The 25,813-nt window shown below is 40.4% G+C and overlaps 2 protein-coding genes across 3 annotated transcripts; both read right to left on the bottom strand.

Annotated features, from left to right (window-relative positions):
* Positions 1-412: 412 nt before the first annotated feature.
* Positions 413-12,164, bottom strand: cep76 (centrosomal protein 76). 2 transcript variants are annotated; one of them, XM_063486277.1, is made up of 13 exons: positions 11,948-12,164; positions 11,145-11,300; positions 10,823-10,907; positions 10,505-10,729; positions 10,211-10,396; positions 8,137-8,234; positions 7,816-7,944; positions 7,449-7,637; positions 3,351-3,517; positions 2,509-2,668; positions 1,796-1,969; positions 1,269-1,486; positions 413-791 (listed from the first exon to the last, which is right to left on the bottom strand). In XM_063486277.1, the coding sequence occupies exons 1-13, from the start codon at positions 12,008-12,010 to the stop codon at positions 653-655; spliced, it is 1,989 nt and encodes a 662-aa protein (XP_063342347.1). In that variant the 5' UTR covers positions 12,011-12,164; the 3' UTR covers positions 413-652. The 2 variants fall into 2 exon arrangements, with proteins under 2 accessions (XP_063342347.1, XP_063342348.1); XM_063486278.1 differs by having other exon boundaries at positions 10,632-10,691.
* Positions 12,165-14,547: 2,383 nt separating this feature from the next.
* On the bottom strand, positions 14,548-25,320 carry ptpn2a (protein tyrosine phosphatase non-receptor type 2a). The gene is made up of 9 exons (XM_063487506.1): positions 25,086-25,320; positions 23,517-23,607; positions 23,322-23,422; positions 23,047-23,145; positions 21,675-21,812; positions 21,238-21,447; positions 18,526-18,690; positions 16,610-16,797; positions 14,548-16,366 (listed from the first exon to the last, which is right to left on the bottom strand). Exons 1-9 carry the CDS (start codon positions 25,140-25,142, stop codon positions 16,174-16,176), a joined length of 1,242 nt encoding a protein of 413 aa, XP_063343576.1. The 5' UTR covers positions 25,143-25,320; the 3' UTR covers positions 14,548-16,173.
* Positions 25,321-25,813: the final 493 nt, after the last annotated feature.

Raw genomic sequence — 25,813 nt, 5'->3', positions numbered from 1 at the left:
GTTCCAGCAGTATACAGCGTGGTTTAATCACATACTTACACATGTAGTCAATATTTTCTATTAACGATATATGACATTGTGTGATAGGTCTATATTAAATGGTGGCAAAACATTTTTAAACTCAAAGACATAATTTCATTACATTAATTTGTATCTTTATCTATCTTTTTAATATACTGTACTATTTCATTTAGTTTAGTTCTTACAATCTTGGAGCAACTGTGACCACATCATTCCCTCAGTATCTCATTATTTTTGATTAAATGAGATTGCTGTAAATGAAGGCTCTGCCAAAGCAGGTAATTCTGTATTATTTAAATCCTTCATGCAACTGCAGTAAAACGAGCCTGTTTGTGTTTGTGACACAGGTTTAAATGTCTTTAATAAAGCATGTAAAAAATGCACAGCAGGATAAACAAAGTTGGGTTTATTTGCAAAAATAAATAATGTAAATGTCTGTACAAATGAGTCCACTACAAAATAAAGGCCTGACCATCAAAGCAGAGCCACAAACATGTCTGTGCAATAGTAGAGCTTAATATCAATTTAGTCTCATTGTGAGTCCCGGTGTGTCCCTGTGGTGTCCTAAAATCCAGTGTGGGGATAAAGTGCAACACAGGCCGGGGTTTCCTGGGCGCCATCCATCTGCTGGTCAGAGTACAGAACGGTATTTACAGGCAAACATGATCCACACTGCGCACGCGTTCTCGGGATAAACGAACACCCGAACGCGGACAGCCAGCCTCACGTGATCGCCACGACAACACACTATCTCCTCACAGAAGGGGGACCTGCATGAAAAATAAGACATTCAGAGCATGGAACGCAAAATAATGTGTGAGAAAAATATTCAGGGAATAAAACCAGTTTAATATTCTGGATTGTTTGTGACAAAGGGACAAAACTGAAGGCTGAGTGTTTGTGAATGTGCACAGGTTATCTAGAAACCTGTCTATGACAGAGGCAGGAAGTAATGGCATGACTTTTGAGTCTATTATTTTCATGATCATATTCGTGTTGTCAGCTCTGGCAGGAGGTATAACATGTGAAACTGTTACAGTATATGTTGTGGAAAAGACAGGATCTTACAGGGTCACTTTTTATTTTGAGGCTATTTCCCATCATGCTTTAGAGTGGATGGTGTGTGCATCATTTATTACTCAATACTGACACTATTAGAACATAGACATTAACATGTTTGTTGGTCTGTGTGCAGCACTTCAGTCTCTAGTTGTGATATTTTAACATTTAGTTTAGTTGTATATTACCTGAGGCAGGTGGCAAAGGCCCGACGAGCGTTACGGTGAAGAAAGTGTATAGGGAAGCCTTTGAAAGTGTGTCCGTCTGGCACGGCCCTCCTCACGGCGTCCTGGAACTCCTCGTTACCGCAGGAGACACCGGTGCAGCGTTCCAGCTCATAGGCTGACAGAGCTGAGGACAGCAGGTAGGACAGGTGGTCGTCCCACACTGTCGCAAGATCCAGGTCCTGGAGGAGAGCACCCCACAGAGTGGATACATTCCTCAGTAACTGTTACATGTTATGCCACTACAGTCAACTACACAGCAAAGGTATGGTTCACTTATATACTAAAGGTGAAATAAGGTTATAATGGTCATCTGGCATTTTTGTTTTCATCTCTTCAACGTAAATATAAGTGATGTTTAAATAACATACATCATGACTTATTCATATTTTGATGTTTTAAAGAATCACTGAGACAGTGCTCTAATCAGGCCTCTTTCTAGAGTGCAGGTGAGTTTACCACCATCCAACAACTCCATCACTGTGTTTTACCTTCCTATGCTCAGATACCAGGTAGCGCATCTCCAGCTCCAGCTGGTTGCTGGCTGCAGCTGGATCCAGAGACGGGGAGCAGAGCGGGGGCAGAGGGGGCAGAGAGGTGGTGGAGCCTGGAGCACAAACAGACTTCAGAGCCTCTTCACTCATTGCTTTCCACCGTGACTGATTCTGAAGAAAATCAGGTAGGGGGAAGAAAAAGAGGCATTTAGCTGATAATCTCATTCACACAGACCCACTACATTGTCCACTGGGTGCTTTGCTTTAGGCCAGCGTGACAGAATGGGAGTTGCTGATGAATGAAACTGTTACAGATTCAATTTCCTTCCCCGCAAACTGGCTCCTGTTCTGTTGATTGAAGATGGCAATCTTCCAGCGAGCTCTGTGCCCACAGGACCCTGCTCCAGGCTACCTTTGCCCTCTGTCTGCCTAAAAATCACCAGTACTTATTTGATTAGGTTTTCTACGTTGGCCAATCTGATATTGCGGCAGGATTTTCATATTGAGGCTCATTTGCCAAACCCCAAATGTGAACCGTTAAGACAACACCTGCCAACAAAACAAATGTGAATAGCGTAATGATATTTCTCTGGCACTCTTTAATCGCTACAGTAATTTTCTTATTAATAAATACAACAATGGAGCATGGAAAGCAATATCATATGGCTATCCTCCAGCCATACCTCCAAAATGGATGCGCATTATATTACCTGGAAGTCAAATACACAGAGCTCCACAGCATCAGAGGGCTGACAGTTGGCAAGGAAGGTCTGGTGGTTGAAGACACATCCCACAGTGCGGTACGGGTAGGAAGGTATAGGCTGGGGAGCCAGAGGTGGAGCATCTGGATCTATAGGACGGTGGAGGTATCTGATCACACACAAGAAATGCAAAGAAAAGTATTACGAAATGAAACAAAACACTAATATTACTCAGTGAGAAACGTCTATGGTCTGTTCTCTTTTTTTAATTTTAGGCAGCTTCCTTGACCTTCTCATATTTAAGATGTACATGATTATTTAATAATGTAAAATAAATGTGACAAATTGTTCATATGTCCTTGTCCTTCATATATCCTTTAATTCACATCATATTAAGCTCAGATATTCAAACTAATGAAAAACATGCTCCATTAGGCCAGTGCTTCATGGTGAGGAAGAGCTTAAGAAACACTAAAATGTAATCAATTGTTCCTTGGCTCAAAGCCTGGCCACCAACTTTCATAGAAATCCACTCATGGGATTCCAAGAGATCCTGCTGACTAACGCACAAAGACTGTTTAATGAAGTAAGTGAGGCAAACACAAAAAGCTCACTGTAACTCAGACTGTGTCTGGTTTTAGTTAAAGGGGATACCGAGAAGAGAAGACAACCTTTTCCTTTTTTATAACAGAGTGGTATCCTCTCCAAAGTAACTAATTTCATTTCCTGATACGTTAATTATGCTGTACTTCTTTTGAGAAAAGTCCTGTTTAAATCTGACCCTCAAAGGTCTCGTGAAAGGGGGTGAGTTACTTTGCTTATTCGTTAACTATATTAACAAAAAAACAGACCTGTGCGCTGTCAGGCTTTCCCAGAAAGTGATGCTCCCGTCAGTACCGCGGGTCAGGACCCAGGCATGTGGCACTCCTTTGGCTTTGGTGCCCACACACACGTATGCATCCAGGCCAAAACCCAGCAGGAGGCTGCACAGCAGGGTGGCGTGATCCTCACAGTCCCCCTGTGGAGGACAGAGGGTTATGCTGGGATCTGTTGGGGAGTTTAAAGTGAACTAAATATCTTCATCACATTAGTCTGTTGTTTGTTGTGTTTTAAGAGAAATATTCATTTTTGTCTTCTGGTTCAGTTAGGTCATATGTCTAAGGCAGAGTTATTGGCAGTACTTTTAATCCTGATATGACTTCTCAAAACAGAGAGCCTCCAGCACGCTCCCCTCTCAGAAGATCATGAGATGTAGTTGAAATCACAGAAAGCTAGTGAGTGGCTGGAGAATGAACTGCCATGTTCAACAGAGCCTCTGTTTCTATCTCTAAGGCTGCACGACACACAATTACAGGAGTCGAATCTGGAAAGATTTAAGCTTTAATCTCGAAGTATTATGAACAACATTTTACTGCTTTAAATCTGAGATGTTACAACTGTTTTCTCAGAATATCGTAACATTAATTTTATTCCCAAAAATGTACCTTTACTCTTAAAATATTAAAACCTTTTCCCTTTAAAACCTTTCAGCTTTATTCTCAAGATATTTTAACTATTTTGTCAAACAACCTTAAGACTTGATTTTAAAACATTAAAGCTATAAAAATATTGTGGCTTTAAACCCAAACAATACTAATTTAATTCCAAATCATTGAAGCTTTGATTTCAACATATTATAATATCTAATTCTTCTTAAATAATTCTTCTTGAATTTTTTTGTTTTCTTAAGATTTTTCTGTTTTTGTATTTGTTGCCATTTAAATTTCCCACATGATACGAGCAGCTGCAGGGAATTTATTGCCATGCAAGTTCCTGCTTCGATTTAACAACACATTCAGCGCCTCTTGTAGTTCCTGTTTCAGGTTAACAGAACATCATGAATCCCTAAGTGATGATGTCAGGATCCACTGACAGAATGCTTCAGATTTTTGGGAGATAACTTAGAGAAGAAAAAACAAAGAGGTGGAGCATGTTGGGCATATAGGAGTTGGTAAAAAGGATCATGAAATGCATTTTTGTTTATTTTATTAATCTAAAAGACGTTTCAAATAATTATCTTTGTTATTTAATCCTATCCAAGTCCCACAAACACCCGTTCATTGAAGCTAATCTCACGAGCGTCTCTGGCAGCCAACTTGCATACAGCCTTGTAAAGTCCTTGTTATGCATTTAAATTCAGCTCGGTGATTGCTTGGTTTCTTCATTCCCACCAGCATTTACACTCTGCTGGAATCTCCTACAGCAGAACAAGTGTAGGTGTGGCCTAAACTCACATTGGCTGCATGTGGCTAATTTTATGCTGATATTTAAGCAGAGAGAATTCTGTTTTCACACCGACCTTGCCTAATTCCTCATGTCAGTACAAGAGTCTCTTTAAACAAAACACAATATCTTGTTCTCGCTACACTGTTAGCCTTTCTCAGAAGTACCCAATTCAAACAAGAAGCCTCCTGGAGAGGAAATAAGCTCTGGAGTCATTAAATTGTCCATGACAGTAAGCAACTCTTGTTTCATTCGTACAAGTTTTCCTGTAAAGAAGCCTGGGTTGAGCTGGGGACTGTTGCTGCTGCGTGCTGGCTCGGGCTACGGGCAAGTCAGAATGATAGATGTTCCCCAGAAGTGCTAATATGGACAGCAGCATCGGAACAGGCTGAGCAGGACTGATGAGGCTAAATTAATTTTCCCTCAAATGAAACTCATAAATCACAGCTGACAAGGGCCACTTTGTGAGAGTTGTGTTGTGTCTGTCTTGCCAGCCGCTCACACAGAGAAGAGGCAGGGAACATTTATCCTGTGGTGGTCTGGGAAATTCCCCGCTATCTAGTCGAGAAATGAGAATGCAGCAGTCAGTCAACTGTGCACAAATCCTTCTTTCTCAGAAACCACACAGTCAGCCTTACTCGGAAATGCGGTTAGTGTAAACGTGGCCAAATCAAGCTCTGTGATTGTGGAACAAAACTTTACTTTTAGGGGCCAACACAACGCAAACCTGTGACTTCACTGAAAATGTACAGTGTAGCCAGAGGAAAATGACTGAGATCACGTGAGGCTAGGTTGTTTGTGTGTGTGCGTTTGTGCGTGCAACTGTATTAATTCTACTCACTTGAAAGGACTCAATCCAGCTCCTTATTTTAATACTTGTATTTTACTTAACTAGCTTCAAATGCCACAAGGTTAAAGTGTCAAAAACATTTGGAACAACACAAATGTTTATGTTTGGCTTGGTACTATTGCTGTCCTTTAGCTTAGCCCACAAGTCCATCAATCTTTTTCCACTTATCATGTCGCCAGTCTAACCCAGAGACAGAGACAACCATCCAAACAATCACCAATTACCCTAACACCACTAACTAGAAGCCCGAGTCCCCACATAGTTGCAGGGAGAAAATGCAAACTGCACACAGAAAGGATCCATTGATCGTGGATTCAAACTCAGAACCGTCTTGCTGTGGGGCAACAGTGCTAACCACCATACCATGCATTAGGACAAAACTCCTAATATACTAAGATATTTTGTAGTGAAGTGGAACAGTGTGAAAAACAGTCCAAAATTATCCAAGACAATATCCATGTGCCTTTTTCATCATTGATCATCTCCTTTACTAGAATTTATGCTTCAGTGGGAAATCTAAGCAGCAGCTATGTCGTAACAGCAAAACCCCTCTGAAACCTTACGCATCCACTTTCCTAGAAACGCAACTACACATCGGGCTGTCGCAGCCTGACAACTATGATTGGCCTGCTCAGTACCGTTAAATCCTCCTGTACACTTCAAGCTACTTTTTCACTGCACCTCTTGGATTTGTCAGTGAGAAAAATAAAGATCATCACTTCAGTATAAGGACTAATAATCATAGCATCAACAAAGAAACCCACAAATGTCAGCAAATTCCTAAAGGGACGCTGTTGAAACTATGGAAGGGGACGTGAGGGAATAACATGAGGGGCAAATAGATTTACACCAACTACACTGACCACAAAAAAGAGTGAGGACCCAGAAGAGAAAAAATTCCCAACGTTTTATTTGTTTCTATCGGCTGGGACTGCATATGAAATACAGCGAGAGGACCACGCATATAAAACACATAATGCACCTGCACAACATCATCCACTTTGTGGGTTACGTAAAGGTTCCTCACACAAGCCTAAAATCAGGCCTTACAGTGAGCTCCACTGTTGTTCCCCGTCCTGTTCAGCCAATTGCTTTCTACCTAACATCATCACAGCAGAGCTATACTGTTTGTTGTTTTGGAGGTCTCAATTTAACAGACGAATGCAGGACATTATCAGCTGGTATGTTGTGGATAAAAACCTATGTCCTGCCAAAGATATGTGAACTCGTGATTTGCTTCATTGTGCTGAAAAAGAAGTCTGACATTTTGATGCAGAGTTTCTTTCTTTTAACGCATCAGTATGTGATCTACATGAAACAATGCATCCCCTTTTGAAGCATTCATTTGTCATTTTTATCAGCTGAAACACAGTCTGTGTTTGCATCAGCAAGCTCTTGAATAGCAGCCGAGTGATACCATCATTTGCATGGTGGCGCACTGTTTTTAGATCTAGACTTTGCCTTGGACTTGCTTGAAGATAACTTGGAGTAAACATTAACTAAAGCCCAAAACATAATAGTACAGCTAGAACTTTAGGAACTATCTCGCTTGACTTGTCGCAACGCATCCCAGAATTTATTTAGTGTTTAATGGCTTTTCTACTTCATGAGATCTGAGTACAGTCCCAGTGAGTGGCAGATAAATGACAAATTTAATTTAGAAGAAAAAAGTAACATATCAGTTTACTGGAACTTTGGTAACAGATGTAATTATCTGCCATTGTTTTGATCTGTGACAATAAGAGATCTAACACTACAGAGGAAGCACCGTCTTGGAAAATGGAAAATGAATCATTCCTACTCTGAGGCTGCCAAGTGGCCGGGGACCTCTCCTTACCTTCCCTCGACACAGGAAAGCCATTAATGTGCACCACTGCTCCTGCTTGCCTCCTCCTCCCACCACTGGAGCCTTCTCGTGGGCTAGAAGGCTGATGAAGCGGGCCGCCTGCCGAGGGCTCTCCAGGAGGCGGCCCGCCCGGAGGACATGTACATAGGAGCAAACTGGCCTGTTGACGCCATTCTCATCCTGCAGAGTGTGCAGACACACACCCAGAGGAAAGGAAAGGCCAAGAAGGTGACATGAAATATTTGATGAACTGGTTTTGATGTTAATAGAATGAGCACAGATGCTTCCTTTTAAAAACACAAATCCACCAATGAAGTGATGAAAATGTGTGTGGGGGGTGTCAATATGATAGACAAACCTGTGCAAAAATCTTGACCAGCTTGGTCTGATGTGACGGACGGATTTCCAGGAACTCCCTCCACCACTGCTTGGCATAAACCAAGAAGAGCCTCTCCTTCTCGGCCGTCCTCTGCCTCTCCAGTGATTGCTAAATGAAAAACACAGTGACATCACTCCCTCACAACCAAGGCTCTGATGTTTCTTTTACAGCCTCTTTATCTCCACTCTGAGGACGACTGATTCTTAAAAAGCATTAATGGGATTCTGTTGTAATGAGTCACTGGTAGTTCACGGAGATTGATTTATGAATAATGAAACAGAGGAATAAATAGATGCTGACCTGTGTGCTGATGATGTCAGCACTCAGAATCTCTGGGAGAGGGGGGTAGAGCTCCAGGCTGACTGTCAAAACACCAGCTGGGACTTTGGATTCACTTCCTGGTGACAAACACACTCTTTACTGAAAGATGTTGTCAGAAAAATAAGCAAAAAGCAAAATTGCCAGGTTTGTAATTTGTAAAGTCAAAGTTTTATCAGACATTACCAATCAGATTTTCTTCAAGTTTTCCAAAGGTTTTTGTGTTTCCAGACCTTTCTTCCAGCATGAGTGGTACACAAACTACACTGGCTTATATATATGCAATTTAGGACAGTACTTGGGGTGCAAATTCTGGAGGGCTTGTGTTCCTGCACAGCAGAGACCTAGTCATAAAATCCATCTAAAGACTCAAATCTTGAAGCATGATTAAATAAATGCAACATTCAGTTAAAAACACTGCTGTCTTAAAAAGTTACTAAGTGGCAATAGTAACATCAGATTATTATTACTGGAAAACACGGATATCATTACATGAATGCAAAACAGACCGGGCCTATCCTGTACAACTGTGCCCCATGAGACGCAGGAATAGGGGGCAGTTTCTAAGTACCTTTTAAATACTGACCCCATGTAAATCGTGTTTCTGTAGGTGTACCACCACCATTATTCAATTTTAAAGTGTGTCATTGCATTGATTTAGCTCTCTGCCACTTTTACACTGTATTATTTTTTTTCCACACCATAGCTCCACCACAGCGAGCTATGAAGTAGTGACTCTGAGAAGTCAGACTGGCAGATCAGTAATTGGGGTGTCTGCAAACACTGATATTTGAGTCCAAGTCTAAGGGTAATGTATCACAGGAGGACCAACAGAATGTTACCATACTGATATTATGTCCCACCCTTACTATATCCTATGTAACTGGAATTATATAGCCTACACTCCATTATAAACTACTCAAAAAATTACAAGAACGTTTTAATTAGTATAGCATCAAGTGAGTTCAACCTTCAGGATATTGATGTTGTCAGTTAAGTAGCAGAGGAGATTGTTCATCCGTTTCAGCTGCTTTGATGCTACTGAAATTAACAGGTGCACTGGAGGCGCAGCAGTGAGACAACCCCCAAAATAGGAATAATTTTACAGGTATAATCCACTGACATGTTTTCCCTCCTGATCTTTTTTTGACTGTTTTTCACTGGTTTTGCTTTGGTTAGCGTCAGTGTCACTGCTGATAGCATGAGGTGATACCTGGACCCTACAGAGGTCGCAGTTAGTCCAACTCCTCCAGAATGGTACATCAATAATCTCTGCCAGGATTTCTGTGTCTCCCAGCATAGTCTCAAGAGCATGGAGGACATTCCAGGACACAGGCAGTTACTCTAAGACAGCTGGACATCCTTAGATCCTTAACCCATCAGCATGACGGTATCTGCTCCTTTATTCAAGGAGGAACAGGATGAGCACTCCAGAACTACAAAATTATCTTTAGCAGGTCACTAATGGCCCCTGTGTTTTTCACAGATGACAGCAGGTTCACCCTGAGTACATGTGACAGATGCAAAGGGGCTTGGAGAATGATACTACCTGTAACATAATTCGGCATGACTGGTTTGGTGGTCAGTGAGTGATGGTCAGGGGAGGCATATCTTCACAGACCTCTACAGGCTAGGCAACGGAACCCTGACTGCCATTAGATATCAGGATGAAATCACTGGACCCAGTGTCAGACCCTACACTGATACAGTGGGTCATGGATTCCGTCTGGTGCAACACTCTCACCTCATGGGGTGAGAGTATGCAGGCTGGAGGACGAAGGAATTTATACCACTGACTGGCCGCTCCGCTCACCTAAATCTAATAGAGCACCTCACCCCAGAGCACTGCCGCATCATTTTTTCACTTTTATTGTGGGAGTGTCTTTGAATTCAGCACTTTGTAGGTTGATAATTTTCATTTCCAACCAAAACATTAACCGGTCTATACAGCTAGATATCCAGCATGATTTTTTGACTTCTGCTTGTGTTTTTCAAAAATAAAATCAAAAGAACCCTTCATTAGAAACTCTTTGTGCAGAGAGAGTTTGTTGCTCACCAACTCCCATCAGCTCTACAGCAAAGCAGGTCTTGCTACTGGGCGAGCTTAGGACAGTCCTCCAGTCCAGGAAGTAGGATGAGACAAGCATTGTTTCACTGGAGGTGTCTGTTTTTATCAGCACAAAGTGCACTGGGTCACACATTGACAGCATGGAGGTCGCATCTGCCATCTTACCACTTTCCCCTGGAATACAAAAATTGTAAAATTATACTCTGTACATAGATGGTTTATTAAGTAATACAATAAGAACAGTATTTGTGAGTGACACAAACAGTGGTGGTTAACACACACCTATACCGTCTCTGTGGATTTCTAACAGGAAGCCCTCCTTGAGGTCAGGTTCACAGGCACAGGGCACTGGCTTTGATCGAAACCTCTGGTTGCGGAAGTGCAGGTAGAGTGTGAAGGTAGAACACACCTGACCAGGTAAGGGCTCCGGCTCCTGGAGATGCTCCAAAAAGGCTTTGCCTCCAAGCACCTGGAGATACAGACATCGCCTTGATGGGTCAATATTGGCTGAGAAGAGAAAAGCAGAAGAGGAATAATATTATGCAAAACAGTCTATGCATCTCATTATTATTTGCTTGGTTTGCAAATAATGTTTCTTACTTTTTTTCAGATGAGTGATATCTTTATCAACAAAATGAGCAGCAGGTTTTGTAGGCGATCCTGTTTCTGCTTCTGTGCCGGCTTCCTACCACGCCAAAACGACACGACAGAACAGTCAGAAAAGATGGGACAGAACTGACACACTGTATTACAGATATTTTTCATCCATACTGAAGGCAAACTTTGAAAGTAAAACGTAGCTATCAAGGGGATCAATACATTGTAAATGTTCGATTTTTGAATGGATGGAATGAAAAATACTTCTATATTAAAAACCAATTAGGAAAATAGGTCTGAAACTGCATCCAAAAAGCTGGGCAACCTGAGTAAAGTGAAGATCTTTCATCATATCATCTATGATGCCTCTGCGCTGCAGAGCACGCAGGAAATCTGCCTCAGACAGAGACCGACGTGCTGGGCCTTGATCATCCCTCACAGTCTCAGCCAGCACCTCTCGGATCTTCCCATGAATATCCATCTGACAAACAGAACAAAATTCCTTCACCTACTTAAAAAATTTGTTTATGCTTTCTAAACATCCTCTAAAAACAGTCCTTTCCCATTTAAACTCTGACTTTTGGAAGTGTGAATATGAAGGCAAACCCATCAGGAAATGTTTTATATCAGTAGACCTATAAGTACCGTCTATTCGGTGCATTATTGATGCGAAATCTTTTCTCATTCATTACTTCTTTCCATTTACTTTTTTAAAATCAATTTTTCATTCAAATCAGCAATAAATGTACGATCGAAAATATAGGATCGAAATTGGTCTTGTTTGCTGTGTGAATTTGTACTTTATCTGCTTATAGAGGCTTGACAGGTAGCTCATATTGGCTGGAAAACAGCAGGGGTTCCCTACGGTGCTTTAAATAATGCTGTGTAAAGAGATGGTGCAGCCAATCTTACCAACTAGGTGATAATATGTGATTTGTCTGTGATGTGCAAATGCAAGGAAATAGCCATTTGTGACATTAAAAAAATATATATTTGCCCACTATAAATATCTAGCTTCCCCCCTTCATGAAAAATACCCGTGTATTTGTATGCTGCTTAAGGACTTCAGCATTCAACTGTACATTGTGTACAACACGAATTGCCATAAAATCTATATAGTTTTCTCACCTTGAGCAGATGGTTGTGAATGATTTGCTTCAGCTCGGAAGCTTTCTCTGGAGGCAGCGACATTATTGCTATTATTTGTGCTTTTTAGGCTAAGCTAACTAGCCAGGCTTAGACATGGGTACTGGTAGAAACATTAAATAACGCCGTTTCTTCTTATATGAGCTATAATGGAACGTTGTATGCATTCGCCATTTTTCGCAGAAATTTTCTTTTCTGACAGCAACAACTGCCAGTTTAAACAGTGGCGGAAAAGCGAGCGGGAAGGTTTCTCCACTGATGCCCGACACCATACTCCAGAAAAAAAATCAATACCTCGACAATTTTGCTCTAAAGTTACAGGATTTATAAGAATCAACATATAAACCACGATATACGTATTTTTGGTGGTACATTTATTGTAGTTTATTTCATTTTTGCTCACCAAATAGTCCCCATTTTATTCGGGGATATTTTTACGTACCCCAATCGCGTCACGAATTGCGACGACATGAGAAAGACCCTTGACTTGTAGTTTAAATTATAGCTACTATTTCTTATATGTAGCTTTTTTATATGTGGAATCACTTTCATACCAAGACAAAACATAAATGCATCAAAGTATGTATATCGTGTATATTCGGTGTGCATAACCTGCCTATCGATAAAGGAATAAAAATTTAAATGCAACTTTGTAAGATTAAATTACTCGTACGTTTCTAAGTACTTATAATTATCCCAGTAGGGGGCAAGATTTCTGTAAAAAAAAAAATTCAATCAAATTAAATGTTTTAAGAAAAGTACACTTATGGTGAATATGGTTGCATTATTTCTTGACCTATTGTTTAAATTCTGTTAATGAGTAGAGAGTGTCACTCGGGAGGGGGCTTCAATGGATGAAGAAAGGTGAAGAAAACAGATGTACAAAGAGGAGTTGGGTCTGTAAGGTTTTAAGTTGTATGTGAGACTGAATACTAATGAATACAAAACGACCGATTGGCTAGGCAGAGAGATCGAGCTGGGAAGCATGTGTAGCAGGTTAGAGTGATTCAGGACAGATTTAGAAATATGCTAACAAGTGAAGAAATGGAGTTGAGAAGACTGAAGGAGTACTTTGAGGAGCAGATGAATGAAGAAAATGAGAGAGAAAGGAGGATGGATGGAGGACAGTGAATCAGGAAGAGCCAAGAATTGGTAAGGAGGATGGGAGGGCAGCTATAAGGGGATGCAGAGTGGAAAGGCGGTTGGTCCAGACACCATACCTGTGGAGGTATGGAGATGTCTAGGAGAAAGTGGACTTTTTAACCAGATTGTTTAACACAAGAACAAGGGTGGGGAAGAACAAGGGTGATGTGCAGAGCTGCAGTAACTACAGAGGGATAAAGCTGATGGGGCCATTACCATGAAGATATGGGAAAGAGTTGCTGAAGCTAAGTTAATATAGGTGATGATCAGCGAGCATCAGTATGGCCTCATGCAGAGAAAGAGCACTACAGATGTGATGTTATGTTTAAGAGTAATCATTGAGAAGTATAGAGGTCAGAAGGAGCTTCACTGTGCCTTTGTGGATCCAGAGAAACAGCGCCAAGAGAGGAACTGTGGTACTGTATGAGGAAGTCAAGAGGGCCAGAGAAGTGTGTGTGTAGTGCAGGACATGTATGAGGACAATGAGACAGTGGTGATGCATGCAGTAGGAATTACAAACGATCAAGGATCTGCTCTGTGCCCCTTCTTGTTTGCAGTGGCGATGGGCATATATTGATAGTTGAGGTCAGGCAGGAGTCTACACGGACTATGATGTTTGCAGATGACACTGATCTGTAGTGTGATTGGGAAGCAGGTGGACCAGAGCCCATAGAGGTAGTGGTATGTACTGTAGAGGATTAAAGTCAGCAGGAGTAACACAAAATACAAGTGTGAATGAGAGGGAAACAGGTGGAAAGATGACCGTACAGTAGTAGAGAGAGTGAAAATACAGTGCAGAGGAGAGGTGAGGAACAGAGTGCAGGCAGGGTAGAAGATAAATGTCATCAGGGGTGATTTGTGAAAGGACAGCAACAAAACTGAAAGTGAGGTTTACATATTGTCTCTTTGAGATGGTGGCACAGACAAAAAGGAAGCTAGAGCGGAAGATCTCCGAGGAGGTTCATGGGTGTACAGAAGGAGGAGATGCAGAGGATTGGTGTGACAGAGCAGGATGCTAGGGACAGTGTGAGACGGAGGCAGATGATTCGACCTCTAAAAGGACCAGAATTAGGAGGAGCTGTACGATATAACGACAAAGAAGAGATCTAGCCAACATCATACAGACAAGCTGAAATAAGTGCAAAGGCACAAAATACATTCAACACAAACCACACAGTCCCAGACAAGAGAAAATGAAATTACTACAGCAGTCAATGTGAGCATGGCCTCTTCTTGAAATATTGAATCAATTCCTGGAATCCACAGTGAGAGGTCTCCAGTCTGTCTGCATTGATTTAGCTCATGGTCAGAATGAAATTATGAGTAACAGCACAGAAAGTGGGTGAGATGGGAAGAGCTGTGGGTAAGCTGCTTTACGGATACAGAATTAAAGAACAGGCAAGCAAAGTTTTGTTTATAAAAAAAGAAAAAAAAAAGTATTTTATTTTTTATGAAGTATTTAATGTTTTTGTTTGGTTTTGTCATTTTTCTCATCAAAAGTCTTCTGTCATGTTCCACACTGCAGCTCAACAGTGTACAAAACTCCCCTGAAAACTGTACACAGAAAACAATAAATGAATGGAATGTTACACTTCTCTGGGGTTAAATAAGAAAATAACAATAATAATAAAAGCCATGTTCTACGGTAGCCAATCAAAAATTTCACTTAAGGAGTCGATACATGCTAATGACACATTCAATGTTCAATCAACTCAGACGCATGTTACTGTACACCACCTCTAATCTGGTCATTGCAGTGCAAACATGTTACTCACATTATGTGCGACACGACAATTTTCTGTACTGATCACACACACACCAAAAAAAAAACCCATTCTGGGAGCGCACTTTTTTTTTTCTCCTTTCCGTATTTAACACATTTCAAGGCACATTAAAAGCTTTATCAACCACCCCACAAGGACATCGCTCTCTTCTAAATTTAATCCAAGGTGCTCTCCTTCAGCTTCTAAATTGCACTATTGTAGCTTTGGATTGGTCCCAGTCAATTGAAAACCGAATCGGCGATCATGTGGGTTCAAAACACGGACAGAATGTAGAACGGTACTAGCATCATTTTGTAATACAGGTGTCAGTTATGACAGAGAGATTCAACAGAATATACATTCGACATGAGGGGAGTATAAGAGGGTTCATCATTAGGAGCTTGTCTGACTGTTACCTTCCTAAAAACAGGCTTTGGTTTCTTAAAATAAACAACAACAAAAAACAAACAAACAAACAAAGCGTGATCGCCTGAACATACACAGACCAACCCATCCAGTGGGTAAATAACTTGCTAAGGGGCAACGTTTATGATCCATGTGGCAGCTAACAAATGCAGGCAAAAAAAAAAAAGAAAAAAAAAAAGAAAAGAAAAAGTGTGCACATAACAGAAAATGAACACTCTAGCCGAGTCTGAAACATTGGCAAGGAAGCTCCCTATGAAGTGTCCACTCACACAAAAATATTCTTCTGGCCGTGTTGGGATGCCCTGCTAAATGTGAATGGAAGAACAAGTGGTGGTCTGGAAAACCGCAGAATGCATGCATTTCATTATATTACATTAAAACTAAAGAAAAGTAAAATCCTACAGCTGAATCTTGGCTCTGGAGTTTTCCTAGTCTACAGTAGGATGAACAAGTCAACACAAGTCATTCTGAAATGCAAAATGTAAAACGTGTTGATCGACACATATCTGACTATTACAAATAAAGAATGTAAAAATAAACCTGTCACTATATATTTCTCTTTGTACTGCACCTTTAGTAAGTTTCTGCAAAGCCATTTTTGCTATGATACAGTACATTCATGAGCAGTGACAAGAAGGAAAGGAAATTAAATCATCGTGCTGGCACCGAGATCCTGAGATGTTACTATTTTTTTGTTTCGATCTTACATGAAAAATATACAGACGCTCGTTTGATCTAGCGCTCCCGCATTTTGACCTTGAGAAATAAATACCCTCAATTCTGCACATATTACTGTCTAAGTCTACGTCGAGAAGAAGTACCTAATCCCAGGTACCGGTGCAAAATAGGAGTCAGTTTTAAGTGACCCGCAGTGCTTCACTGGGAATACATCCAGTACAGCAGGCCTACGGCCAAGACGGCCCCGGCGCCGGCGCCGACATTGAACAGGATGGGTCTCCAATGCTGCCACTTCTCCTGTTTCCTCTCAGACTCTGTCAGTCTCTGTTTCATTTGTTGGACCCTCTGTGCTGTGCTGGCAATCCTTTCCTCACGATGTCGCTTTCGGACCCTGAAATAGACAGAGAGTGTACAGCAGTCCAACAATAAACAACAGGGTAATACTCACTTTAATCCCCACACACTGTACCACTACTGTACCAAAGCTTTACTACAAAGATGGACAAATAAAAGGGTGAAGCCTGATTTCTATGTGCTCAAAAAGATAAACTGAATCTCAGCGCATGGATGGAAACAAGTCAGCAGATTTCAACGCTTAATTTTTAATCTGCCAAACTTCAGTTGTGTTACTCACTGCCCAGAGTTTTCTGCCTTATTGTGATCTTGGGCATCTGGCTCTCCTGCAAGCCCGTCTCCTGAGGGGGCCTGAGACTCTAGGTGAGGTCCGTTGGGTCTGCTGTCGTTAAGGTGAGGTCTAGGTGGAGGTGGTGGAGGGGGTAGATCTGGCTCCAGGTCATCTCTGGACAGCTGTGTCAGCTTGTTCTAACAAAGAGGATGACATGCAGAGACAACCAAGAAGGAAAATGTCAGTGTACTGTCAGCTTATGACAGAGAGGAAGAGAATAGTGATCCTTTTCCAAAATAAAAGCTTAAATTCATGATTTTTTAAATATGTTGGCTCACATTCTCATCATTTAGTTTGCAAGTGGCAAAACTAAAATTCTGGTAAAGAAAGGGCACCTGCAAGATGCAAATGATCAAAGAGCGTCTGTATAGTCATTACATAACAAGTGTGAGGATCTAGTTAGTTTGTCAAGTGAGTCGGCCATTATTTTGACAGTTACCTTATAAATTAAAGAGGCTCTCTTTTTTGTTATGGGAAAGCACCCACACACCACTTTAATTAGACACTTTCTGATGGCTCTGAAGAAAGACTCCAAAAAAAAAAAAACAACAAAAAAAAATATCTGGAACCCACAACCTAATTTCAGCAGCTTTAAATTTACTTTCAGGAAGAGTGAACAGACAGGAAAATCTGTTTGGGATATTTTCTAGTTTGCCCCATTCTACTTCAGGAACCTTTACGGCGAGAGTGCAGGTGGAAGCATTTGTGACGCCCACTCGCTAGTGTTGAACAGGCCTGAATATTAGCCGTGGTACATCATCAGATGAAAGGAGCTATCAGGTTTTGGACATTTGTGTTCTCATATGAACCTCCTCCGGTGAGTAATGACAAGTTTAAAGCTGCACTCCCCCCCCCCTCCTCCAATGTTACTGATAAGAAAATAATAATAGAAGTGATCATTTGGGCACTCAAAAACAATTATCCCTTTCAATGATCTCATTGTACATCCAGTGAATAAAGACTAACTCTTTAGCTCCTTGGTACTGTAACTATTACTGGTACTGGCTCATCGTCACACTGAGACATTTGGAAAGAACAGTCACCATCAGCTTTCATCACTCACAACAGCTTAAAGTGTCATCAGGAGTATTCTACTAAAATCACACCTTAAAGAAAAGTCTGAGTCTAAGATTAGCTAAATCCAAACCTGGTAAATTCAAACCGATACAATGAAATGGAATTAGGAAGTTTGTAACATTTCAAATTACTGCTGGCAGGGCTTGAAACTCTGGTAATCACTTCATTTTATTGTGAGGTTGTGTTTTATGCTGTCTGCGTCGAAGGCAATTTTGTGTTGATGCAGCAAGAGAACATTTAGACAGGATTGTTGCAGGTTTCAGCATGTACAGTTGAAAACTTAAGACTTTAATGCCTTAAAGAATGCAATTCAAGACCCATTTCCAAGCTAACCAGACCGTGAAAGGATGGTAGAAAACCAAGAGAGCCCACATGTCGCCTTAAACTTTACTATTATGTTTATTTTCACTACTCTGGAGTAAAACAGAATGATTCTAATATACTTATATACAAGCCAATGTTTCTCAACCTAAGTGCTACATATTTAACATTTACATTTTACATTTAAAATTTCTCATTTCCCTTTAATTCTTTCAAATTATTAGCTTCACTTTCCCAGAAAATGTCAAAGAAACATTCAAAATCAGTCATCACCACCTCTTTCAGCGTCTGATGCTGGCTTTTGAGCAAAACTGAAAGCAAAACTTGAAACCACAACAATGCCTCTGTCTTTTATTGGAGTAACACTGCTCTTCGGGTGGTTACTGAAAGTCAGATAACTCTGGTGTTGGTACAAAAGCTTATTTAGAGCCAGACTTTTACAAGCTTTCAATCATCCTTGTGACTACCTGTGTTTCGGAGTTGTCTGTCAGGATGAGCTTGGCTCCCTCAATGACAGCCATGTATGAAAAGCGGAGCTGGTCAGGGGTCTGGATCAGGCCCATGCGGTATTCCCTCATGCCAAGTAGCACCTTTTGTATGTCCACTGATGACCGGTTTTTCCTCTTCTCCATCTGCAAAAACAGATTTTCCCATTTATGGAATACTGTGGAATAACCGCTTAATAGAGAATCACATCAGGTGCACAGGATATCACACCTTTGTTTTCCTTTAGGAAGTCATGAGCTGTAATATTGAGAAGTTTCAAAAGATGTATTACATTTGAGAAAAATCGAGGTAATCTTTCTGTGAAGGAGTGGTTTGATTTAAGGTGCATGTCCAAACAACTTACCAGTCTGTCTCAGAGTCTAATGCTGCTTAAGATGTGAGTGCTGGGAAGAAATACGTTTTAGCTGTTCCAAATCGTAACTTATAAACTGCGTATTTAACAGGTGAGTTAAATACACAGCAGAGCAAAACGATGTGTACAAATTCTGTTTTTATTTCTGGGAGCTTTTACCACGTACATTAACTGGCAGAAATTTCAGGCTCTTTAAACCTGTGCTTTCCAGCTGACTAGGAAGTGAGAACAGAAAGAGTTCCCACTAGAATTCACTTGTTTTTTTTTTTGTGGGTTGTGTCTCCTACATTGTGACAGCTTTACACTTTAGGCTTTCTAATTAATATCTGACATAGAATAAATGTGATAATTTCCTAACGTACAATGGGTATATAAAAAGCCTGTATAGAATGGTCAATTTGACCAGTAAAAATATCGCAAGCATGGACAGATTCACTTTCCTCTGGCATGATTCTATCCGCAGTATGAAGGTGTTCATGGTAACATGGCACCGAGGTGTGCACAGGTCACCCATACTTTCTAAATGTTCAGGAACCTTTGAGGTGGGGCTCGGAGCATTGAAGGCTGATTGATGTTTTCTTACAGCACCATTGTTGTACAACTTTTAAAAGCCACAAGAGCAAAGAGGCTGTTTTTGCTTGTTGCTTTATTAGGAAGGAGCGGCACAAAACATTTGACAGATAGCCTTGTTTGTTTATGCACAGGGTGACATTCAAAGGTTATTTGAGGTGATGGGCCAGAAGACTCATTTGTTTAATTTTCTATTTGGGGTTTAAAAAGCAGGGCAAGGCTCTGAATGAATTCTTGCTTAAGTTTCCAAAACCTAACCCAAAACCAGCCCCCATAAAACTTTTCTCCAGAAGGCTGAAGGTGTTGAATTTGAAGCAGGAGCTACTTTCATGAGCAGCATCCTCTTAGTCCATGATTCTGTAAAACTGACTTCACTGTGGATAGTGATGCTGGTGTTTCAGCAATTTCCAGTTCATGTCAGTTCTTGGAAAAGTTGTGACAAATCCAAGCAACTTGATCTTACATATAACTGTTTGAACCGATGATCTTAAAATTGGCAATTTTTTGGCTCAAAGGGACCTTCCCAATTTGTCTAAATCTACAATTCTCCTTCTTAGAGCTTCACTGAGTTCCCCTAAATTTCCCATTGTTCTGGTCAGTCCAATGAGTGCTGCCAAACAAATCATTTTAATCACGCCAAAAAGAAACTGCCAGTTGTCTGCAATCATGATCACTAAGAAGAAGTCTATAACCCTTGGCCTTGTAGAGTTAAAACATATTACAGAATCTTTAGGACTAGTGGATTTGTGTGTATGTATACCTTTGACCCTATGCAGATTAGAGAATTCTTCTATGTCTTAATACAATACTGTAATCCTGGTAACTCTATGTGCATTCTAGCCACCTTTCTTTCTCCTTGCTCCTTTTAGGCTAGACTTTCTATAGCACTTATCCAGTCTTACTGACCAAAGCACTTAAAAGTGCATATACATTCATGCAGCACTTTTAATATTGCACTACTGTACAGGGCTTTTCCTATCACACTCACACATCACGGATTTGTAGTGGTGTTGCTTTCTGCCTGTGTTAGTTTATCATTCTGGGCTGACTTATGAAGGTGATAATGCCCTGCAGGTGATAACCTGCTTGTCCATCTTTAGGTAATTGAAATCAGATAATGGAGAGACATCCTGCATATGCTGAGTTTGATTCATAGAAGAGGCTGAAGATCTTCTGATCAACTCACTACTTACTTTTGGTGTAGTGTTGAACAATAATGAAAGACCTACAGCACTTAAGGTCTGGTTAACCTAACAGCTGGCCAAAAAAATAAAAAATTAAAAAAATCATTTTAACAAGGCCGACAGACAAGTCAAACAGCCACAGGAAATTTGCAAAACTTTCTAGTGAAATAAGATTCATCTTTTTTTTTGCTTTTAGAGCTTTAAAACTCATCAAGACATGATAAGAATCGGGAATTTAGTTCCATATAGTTGCAGACAGATGTGGAATTGTGGTAATTTAAGAGTTATTCCTGACATACAGGAAGAGAAACATTTCCCAAGAAATAATCAGTTAAGGGCCTCTTCTCTGCTCCAGTTAAAAAACTCCAGACTTTACACACTCACGCTGAATACCTACATGTCGACACTGCTCTGTAAGCACGTTATCAGCACGCAAGTACAATCAGAGCATGAACGCCTCATCTTACCATCATCAGACTGTAGTCATTGTAATGAGAACCTCTTGCGAAAGAATTCTCTTTAACAGTGGCAGGCTTTCAGTGACATTTCCCCACTCCCCTTCTCACCAAAACTAGACAGGTATCCACCAAGGCAAAGGTCCCTGAGCGACCAATCCCAGCGCTGCAGTGCACCACTGAGGGCCCATGCTCCGGGTCCAGCGAGCCAGACTCCCGAACCTTGAAGAGGAAGTTGAGGAAGGAGGCAGGGGATTCTGGAACACCGAAGTCAGGCCATGTGGTGTAGTGAAAGTGATAGATCTCTCTCGACTCCCCTGTCTGTGGTAGGCATAATGTTTGGTCAAGACTGGAGCATTGTATAGACACAGTTCTGCATGACTTAGCTGATTTGTCACTAGGAAAACATAACACACTCTGAAATCACAGTCTTTTTTCAGCTACATGCTATTACACTTAAATGGTAAGAGACTAGTTAAGCAGTGCTTAAAACCATGCTGAAACTCAAGAGAGATGCTATTAACCAATAGGTGCCCTTGCATACTCACCTTTGTATTTTGCAGTTCCAGCAATCTGATTGTGAAATAGGATTGGTCCTCCTCTGACAGTAGCCTCACAACAAACCCTGTGTCTGTGAAAGACATCTGTAGCTCCTCGGTGGTAGGCCAGTATTGCGCGCACTTTTCCTGTTGAGACAAATACATTCAGTTACTCATGGATAGGCTGTCATGTGCCTCGAGCCATTTGAAGAACTTCTGACTGAAATACTGAGTACAGCTGCACATATGTACACGATTTCTCCGATTTAGAAAATCAACCGTGTACGAAGAGTACAACTAACTGTACACCGAAGTACCCGACAGCTTGTTTCCAGTTTCCATAGGTTGTTCTTGGCACCGAGGCCATTATAGTTAGCTACACTAAACTCAACTAAAAACCAAAGTGTGGAGAGAGAGAAAAAAAATGTTTACTGAAACTTAAAAAAAAAACAAAAACAAAAAAACCCCCAATCAAATACACAACAATGAAACCTCACTGAAAATGAAACCTTTTTAAAGAGTAAAACCTAAACTGAAACATGAAAACCAAATACAAGTGAAACTAAAAATTAAAAAAAAAAAAAAAAAAAAAAAAAAAACACACATTCAAAACTAAATCCAAAAAGAAACTAAGTAATCATTAACTTTCCTGGAACTGTGGTTAAAATTTCAAATAAATGGAAACAACAGAACTGAAACTTTACATACAGTACAACCACAGAGCTTAAGACAATCTTGTGAAACACAGAGTTCTGATGAAGGATAACACCACAGAGCAAGAAAAACATTTTAAACTGGATTTTTTTTAAATGTAAGGAAATGCATTTTTTCCATTGTCAAGTAAAGGAATTTGAGTCATGATACCTGCCCAAAATATCTCAATTAGGCTTTGATCCATAACGAATTTAAACATGTGCAGCTCTTCAGTATTTCAATTCACTTTTTCAAAATTGTGGCATTCTTTGCATCTCAATCTGTCTGTCAGCATGATTACACCTACCACGGTGAATTTCATGAAACGTGGTGAAGAGATGGCACATGCACGAAAAACAAGCCAATTCAATGTTATAGTAGATCTGATCATCTTTTTGAAAACTCCAAGACAGGGCTGAAATCCTTTCTAGTCTACCAGATAAAAGTGGGTACACTAGAAAGAAAACACAATAAAACGTATCTTGGATTCTATTTCATCTTGTAAATGCACAGAATTTTAGCATCAGTGGAAATAGGAATGACAAAGACAATGGATCTCAAACCTTTTGGGATGAGCAAATGTATCTACATCTATTAATAAAGATACGTCTCCGCAAACTTTCAAACTAACCTAAACAGCAGGGGGACTTCAGAACATAATGATTAGAAGGTGCTGCAGTGTACTCACAGATCCTTTTTCAATCACTCTGTTGAGCATTATAACAGCTTTGCAACTCTGTTCCCAAATCATCAGCCAGAAATGGCCACATGTATTCCTCAAGGGGCCCTGTCAAAGCAAAAGTAGAAAATCCACATAAACAAATAACATCCAGAGATCATCAACAACTACCAAAATGTCAAACTCAAATCCTGTGTATTTTCCTTTGAGTGGCACGCAGATGTGTTCAACAGATATCCGTGCAGACAGTTCAGTGTACACTGCTTGTCCTACAATCTACATACCTGAGAAAGAATGTAAGCTCTTTGGGCTTCTTCCACATCGACTAAACTTGCATTGATGTAGTCATTTTCAGAGTTTTCAAGTTTTACCCGACTGTGATCGTCTGAAACCAAGCAAGAGATCACAGAGCAATTATGACGACGTCATTCTCGGCAGCACATATCATCAATGAGAGCCTTAACTGTCGTAACACTCACATGGGCTGACATCTCTGTAGCGGTTCAGATTCCGATTCACTGGAAGCTTTGCCACTTTGTAGGAATATTCACTGGCTTCGTTACGGATCTCCTGTTGCAGATGAGAAACCAAACAGGAACTCAGAAGCATCGCTTTGAGCTGATTTGAGTTGACAACAGCGACAGGAAACCGTGACACAACCTGTTCAATTCATGTGCCTCCAGTTTTACTGGAGTGGTGACCAGTAATGACATTAAAAGAAAAACCATACAGAGATCAAAGGTCCTCAATCCTTTGTACTCAATTAATCACAACTGGTCTGCTTTGTTTTCATTGTCATTTGTCAAACTTAATCTACTGCAATGCCTCAGGCTGTTGTTTTCCTTTTACAACACAGACTGCACGGGCAAGGCCAAAGGGCGAGCACAGTTCTATTATTATTTCATTCTAGAGAAACAGAAGCAGTTTTACTGGAGACAAGAAAAGAATAAAAGAGAACAAAAATTATTTTTGACACTCCCAAGAATACTGTCGTGAGCAGGGGCGTGTCCCCTCACTGCCACTGAGCTACAGCACCATGGATAAGACTAGTGGCAAAAGTAATTTTTAGTGGTACACAAAGTACAGTTTCAGTGCATAGATGTACTAAGACATGATGCTGTATTCTTGGTCTGCATATTTGACTTCCTGATTTAAACCTTCCCATTTATTCAAGCTTGGGACTCGTATTAGAAATGAACTGACAGAGATAAACCAATAACATATGGAACTGAAAAGCATCATTATGTACAATGAGCACTGTCGGTTTAAATATATTATCATGCTAACGACATTATCCTTAAAATAGGTAAGAAATTAAATTAAGTATTAGTATTCTCATTTCTGTTTAATCCCACTTTAATTCTCAGTAGGACTGGGAGCCTGACGTTAGCATGAAAGAAATTTTATCTTTTATGAAATTACTTATCATGCACTTTTTATATATACCCCCCCCCCCCCCCGCTCCCTGTCAAAAAAAGTTTTAAAAGGGTTTTTTAAAAACATTTTCTAAAAATGTATAAAGTGTGCACGTTCATTTCTTCTTAATTTATTAACACTCATGTGTAAAAAAAAACAAACAGTTCTAGTTACATGGCATCTTTGTAGTTCGCAGCTGCACATTACAGGGTCATAGCCAAAGTTTAACCGGAACAGAGATATTATAAACGAAATGCTGTGCTGCGTGGTAAAACACAACACGCTTTTCTGTGGAAGTCCTGATGAGTTCTCAGAAACTGCGGCTGACGTCTGCTAGCGTCAGCCAGCATTAGCTAACCGAAGTGAAGATCGTGCCGATGCACGTTTTCCAGCTACGGAAGTCAGCTAGCGCGAAATGCTAGTTACTCATTCGTCTTTACCAAGTGCACTCCAATATGTATAAAGAACCTGGAAGTCATGTCGCGAAGTGTAGAAATTTACACAATTAAAAGCGTGGACGAAAAGTGACTCGAAGTGGTGTCTAACTTGATAGCTATCAAATTAGCTAGCTAAGTTAGTTAGCAACCGATCGTCATAGAAACAAGAGAGGCCCGGTCAGTGTCCCGACTTACATTGTAAAGGTTTTGCCATCTCCCCGACGAATCAATGTCTTGAAATTCTTGCTCCATTGTGTTGTAGTTAGTGAACCCAGACACTTGCCGGAATAATCTCAGAGTGTTTTCAGCACCGTTCACCAACTTACTCCTTTCTGTCAGCCATCTAAACAGCAGTGTGTGTAACCCTAGGAATCCCTGCGGGGAGTCTGCTGCTCCGGCACAATACTGCTTGCTTGCTGCCTGCCTGCACGCTGACTGACCCGGGTTGCCAGATATGCGTTCATCACAGCCTCCCGCAAACACACACACACACACACACACACACACACACACACACACACACACACACACACACACACACACACACAAACAGATCCTCTGGACACTAAACTACAAAAATCTGATATTAACATTAATATAAAAAAAAACATAAGAAAGGATATTGATACTTAGGTCAGTGTTCTATTCAGTTGTTTCTAACTGGCAGATTCTTCTGGCCGTATTTCAAACACTAAAAACAAACAAATAAACAAAACAAAAAACAAGGTATATTGCAGTATTTCAATTAATGCATTAATTTAATTAATTAATGCAATAATCTTATTGAACGCATAAAAGTTATTTCACAATATATCTACTGAATGTTTTTAAGTACTATTATTTTTTGCCTTTACAAAATTCCTTTGCACAAATCTGTTTAAATATTGTTACTTGAAATTAACTTTTATTAATAAAGTTAGCGA

Source organism: Pelmatolapia mariae, linkage group LG10_11 (assembly GCF_036321145.2).
Source record: "Pelmatolapia mariae isolate MD_Pm_ZW linkage group LG10_11, Pm_UMD_F_2, whole genome shotgun sequence".
In the NCBI taxonomy this organism is placed as follows: domain Eukaryota; kingdom Metazoa; phylum Chordata; class Actinopteri; order Cichliformes; family Cichlidae; genus Pelmatolapia; species Pelmatolapia mariae.
This window is presented reverse-complemented; position numbering and strand designations above follow the sequence as displayed.

Coding starts and splice junctions, on each gene's coding strand:
- cep76 (XM_063486277.1), bottom strand. CDS start 12,010: ATGTCGCTGCCTCCAGAGAAAGCTTCCGAGCTGAAGCAAATCATTCAC. Junction 7,638..7,815: donor TGGTCAAGATTTTTGCACAG/GTTTGTCTATCA, acceptor CACACTCTGCAG/GATGAGAATGGCGTCAACAG. Junction 1,970..2,508: donor TCTGTGTATTTGACTTCCAG/GTAATATAATGC, acceptor GATTTTCTTCAG/AATCAGTCACGGTGGAAAGC.
- ptpn2a (XM_063487506.1), bottom strand. CDS start 25,142: ATGGAGCAAGAATTTCAAGACATTGATTCGTCGGGGAGATGGCAAAAC. Junction 21,813..23,046: donor GAGTGATTGAAAAAGGATCT/GTGAGTACACTG, acceptor TTGTCTCAACAG/GAAAAGTGCGCGCAATACTG. Junction 16,367..16,609: donor AAGGCAGAAAACTCTGGGCA/GTGAGTAACACA, acceptor TGTCTATTTCAG/GGTCCGAAAGCGACATCGTG.